The 4163-nt window shown below is 37.3% G+C and overlaps 1 protein-coding gene across 1 annotated transcript in view; it reads left to right on the top strand.

Annotated features, from left to right (window-relative positions):
- The window catches only part of LOC119292503 (beta-fructofuranosidase, insoluble isoenzyme 3-like), an 87719-nt gene extending 84243 nt beyond the window's left edge, over positions 1-3476 (top strand). The window contains exons 2-3 of the mRNA XM_037571323.1: positions 2879-3149; positions 3279-3476. Of these exons, the coding sequence (XP_037427220.1) occupies positions 2879-3149; positions 3279-3476 (469 nt within the window). The remainder of the gene's footprint in view (positions 1-2878; positions 3150-3278) is intronic.
- Positions 3477-4163: the final 687 nt, after the last annotated feature.

The following is a 4163-nucleotide window of genomic DNA, read 5'->3' as shown; positions in this document are numbered from 1 at the left end:
ATGGCCAATGCTATATTCCCGTGAGGGTTATAGCGTGCTCCAATTCGGCGTTTCACGTGCCGAAAAGGATCCCTGGTGCTCACTACCTACATTTGCGGGCTATGGCCCAAAAGTGCCATCTTGCTACAGCACAACAAATGCGAAGCTCCATTCCTGCTCGAGCGGGCCGCATGTTCCACATGCTTCATATCTCTAGCGGGTTGACCAGCTTACTAGTTGATCAGCTAACTGGTTGACCAGTGACTTTAAAAAAAAGGTCATAAAATTTTGAAAAAACATAAATTTGAAAATTATTTCACTTTTTAGAAAAGAATCAACATTCTAGAAAAGGTTCACAGATTTTAAAATTCATAAAAGAATGATTTTTTTGCATAAATAATAATAATAATAATTTGAGGAATGTTCATCAATTTGAAAAATAAGTTAGTGAAATATAAAAACAATTCTGGAACATTCGATTTTTTTTAAAAGCTCTCAAAACTGAAAACAAAGTTCAAATTTTTTTAAAAATGTTCATGAATTTGAAAATAAGTTCACAGATTTGAAAAGCAAATTAGAAAAATAAAAAATGTTCACAAATTTGATCAAAGTTCATGAATCTTAAAGCGAGTTCGCAAAAATTGTAAAGATGTTCACAAAATTTGAAAAAGTACATGAATTTGAAAAATCACATATTGGAAAAAATCACGAGATTTAAAATGTAGTTCCTGAACTTTGGAAAAGTTCACAGAATTTTTAAAAGGTCACAAATTTTAAAAACAATTTGTGAATAGAGGAAAAATTAAAAAAAGAAACAAAAAAAGAAGGAAGACAGCCAAATAGAGGGAAAACTTGGACGGGAAAGCATGTCTTTTTTTTCCTTTCTATCGTCACATTTCTCACAAGAAGAAAAAAAAGCGCAGGTGACAACAAGTTAGTTGCCCAGTAGTTACTGCCTCCAGGACTAAACGAGTAGTATTGGAGTTTGAATCTCCCATGACACACTTGTATTTTTTTTGAAGGTTTAAAAAAGAAATGAAAAAATGTAAATGGGCCAAGCACAGGACAAAAGGTGGTGTGCGTCAAGTTGCGAATAACACTGTACCAGGCGCTGAAGGTGCCACATAGGTGCTTTATATATAAAGCGGGGCGAAAGCCTTTTTCGGTAGGTGCCTTATAGGAGTTAGGTGCATCATAGGCGCGGAAGCTATATGTCGCTTATAACAATATGGGATCCCCTCGCCTGAAATGCGGCACGAGCGGGCCGGCACAACACAGTAGCATCTCCTGCGGGTTTTTTTTTTCTCTCTTTGTGATTTTCGTTTTGTCCACTTTTCACTGTTTGGGCGAGTATTTTTCTGGTTTATCTTTCGTTCGGTCAGGCCAGTTTTTTCTGTGTTGTTTATCTTTTGTCCCATTTTTACTGTATGAGGCTGGGTTTACATGTCTTTTCCCTTGTATTCCATTGTGATTTGTATTTCTTCACCAGTTTTCTTCTGCTTTTCTCTTTTCTTCCTTGTACTTATGTTTTCCTTGTTTTCACAAATTTTCTTTGGTTTTTCTTTTCTTTAAATATATATTGTTTTTTATCATTTCTCAATTTTCTTGGCTTTCCTTTTTGTTTTCTTTGTCGGTTTTCATTGGATGTTGTTATTCGGCTTTCTTTGTAGCTTCATGGTTTTCATCAGTTTTTTTTCCTGTTTTGTTTCCTTTTTCACCCTTTTTTTGTTTCTTTCATGGTTTAACATTTTTTTTTTCATTTTCGTTGTTTCTTCCTTTGTTTCCACTTGTTTTTCTTTTCTCGTTTGTTTCTTTGTTTTTATTTTTATTATTTGGTTTTTATTGGTTTTCTTTATTTTCCTTTGTAAATTTTTTGTATGCATCAAAACATTTTTTATATACACGTTCAATGCTTTTGGAATACATCATTCACATTCTTTTTAGAAGTTATATTGTTTTTATGTATGCATCAGAAACATTTTTTATATACACGCTCAACATTTTGGAAATACATAATTAAGCTTTTCAACATATATGTTTACGCCTACATTTTCCATAAATTTTGTATATTTTTTGTATATGCGAGGACCATTTTTTGTATACTTTTTAAGAATTTTATGTATAACTTTTTGTATACATGTTTTGGAAATATATGGTTAACATTTTTGTAAACATATATTTTTATGTCTACTTTTTCCATGCACATATTACATTTTTTTATATATATCAGAAACATTTCTTATATACATGTTTGACATTAGGAGTGGCGGGTGAGCCTCTTTGGGCCGCCCACCACTGCTAAAGTGGCATCAGTGGTGGGCGGTGTAAATTGCCCGCTAGTGTAATCAATCTCATAGCAGTGGCGGGAGACCTTACCAATGGCGGGCAGGCTGCAACACACGCCATTGCGGTGTAAAGTATGTGCGGCGGGAGCTTATTAGCGCTCACCACTGATTGCTGCACCAAGCTAGAATAAAAAAAGTTGCCATGGCAGCATATAATATGTTGTCACAACAGCGTTAGCCGATGCAAATAGAGAACAATTCTCAATAAACGGGAGCAAATCAGTAAAAAAACTAGTGGTAATAACTCAGAATAAAGGACAAAAAGTACATTAGGAATAAACGAGTAACCCAAAACACACAGTCATCAAATATAGTCTACTGATAAAGTTAAACAATGTAGTTAATAGGCCAAATATGTTTTGTCACGGTTTCAGTTGTGCCCGCTGCAAGAATCTAGGTTAGGCTCTTTTGTGGGTTGGACTCATCTTCTTCGGTGTTATTACAGAACTGGCCGGACTAAAAAAAAATCTCTGATTCAAAAAATGTTCATTAAAACAAAAAAAAAGTGCGTCTAAACAAGACTGATCAATTTGATCCGGCTTGGCATGGCGCAGACGTGCAGACGGTGTGCGAGGCGCGGGGCGCGGACGTCAAGGGCGGCTCGGGCCGTTTGGGCTGTGGGTGCTTGCGTCCGACGAGCTCAAGGAAAGGGTGGCGGTCTTCTTCAGGGTGTTCAAGGACGGCGACGCCGGCAAGCACATCGTGCTCATGTGCAACGATCCCTCCAGGTCGTCCTACGCCGACCACCTCTACAAGCCAAGCTTCGCCGGCTTCATCGACATCGACATCCTCGAGACCGGCGGCAAGATACCTCTCAGAACCTTGGTACCTTACACCTAGCTACTAGTAATACATATCAGCATGTTTGGGGGCGAAATGACTGTACTTTTCTTAATCTGGGCCTCTAATTTTTTTCTAACTAGCTATTGATGCTCTACGGTGCATTTTGCGCAGATCGACCACTCTATGGTGGAGAGCTTCGGAGGCCACATCAGAATGAGCATATTGTCGAGGGTCTACCCGATGCAGGCCGTCAGCAACAAGGCGCGCCTCTACGTGTTCAATCACGGCGAGTCAGACATCAAGGTTACGCACCTAAATGCGTATGACATGCGTTCTGCCAAGATCAGCACGGACATCGACCAATACTAATCAGATGATCAACACGGAAGATAATTGTACAATTGTAGAGTAGGTAGTATCTAATAACAGACTTGAGGTGTCATGATATGAGAGGCTAGACGAGTTATTTGCTTGGGTGAGGTCTCTGTCGACTCGGATTTAACAAGTCTCGGTCAATGGCATAACATGCAAGCGAGAAAAAAACTGAAAAGAAAATTATACACAGATTTCAATGTAAAATCTCATGAATATATCATCGACTAAGAGTTAACAAAGCCTCAGTCGACTGAGACTTAGTAAGACTGTATTTGGTTTGTGACATTTACTTCAAACTAGTAACAGAATGCAAGTGATAATGCTCTTAAACTCAAACAATAACTTTATGCTAGTACTTCCTTATGTAACAATTTATGAAAGGAACATCTTAATGCTAAACTTATATATATCAAAAGTCCAATAAATTTCCTAGTAGTATATCACTAAAAATAATAATGTGAGTGTACATAACGCATCAATCTGAATGATGCAATCTGTAAAACACCGATAACATGTCAAGAATTGTCTAGTTGCATGCAAAAGAATGTCACATTTCCTTCGAAAAATCTTACAAGATGTATGGTCTTAGCTGATCTAACAGTCAGCAGACATATAAGGAAGATCTGGTTGACACTAAACATGTGGTTCTTTTTCTTTTAAACGATTATATCATAGCTGGGG

The sequence above is a fragment of the Triticum dicoccoides genome, chromosome 4B (genome assembly GCF_002162155.2).
Source record: "Triticum dicoccoides isolate Atlit2015 ecotype Zavitan chromosome 4B, WEW_v2.0, whole genome shotgun sequence".
Taxonomy (NCBI): domain Eukaryota; kingdom Viridiplantae; phylum Streptophyta; class Magnoliopsida; order Poales; family Poaceae; genus Triticum; species Triticum dicoccoides.
The sequence above is the reverse complement of the archived record's forward strand: the minus strand, read 5'-3'. Positions and strand labels throughout refer to the sequence as shown.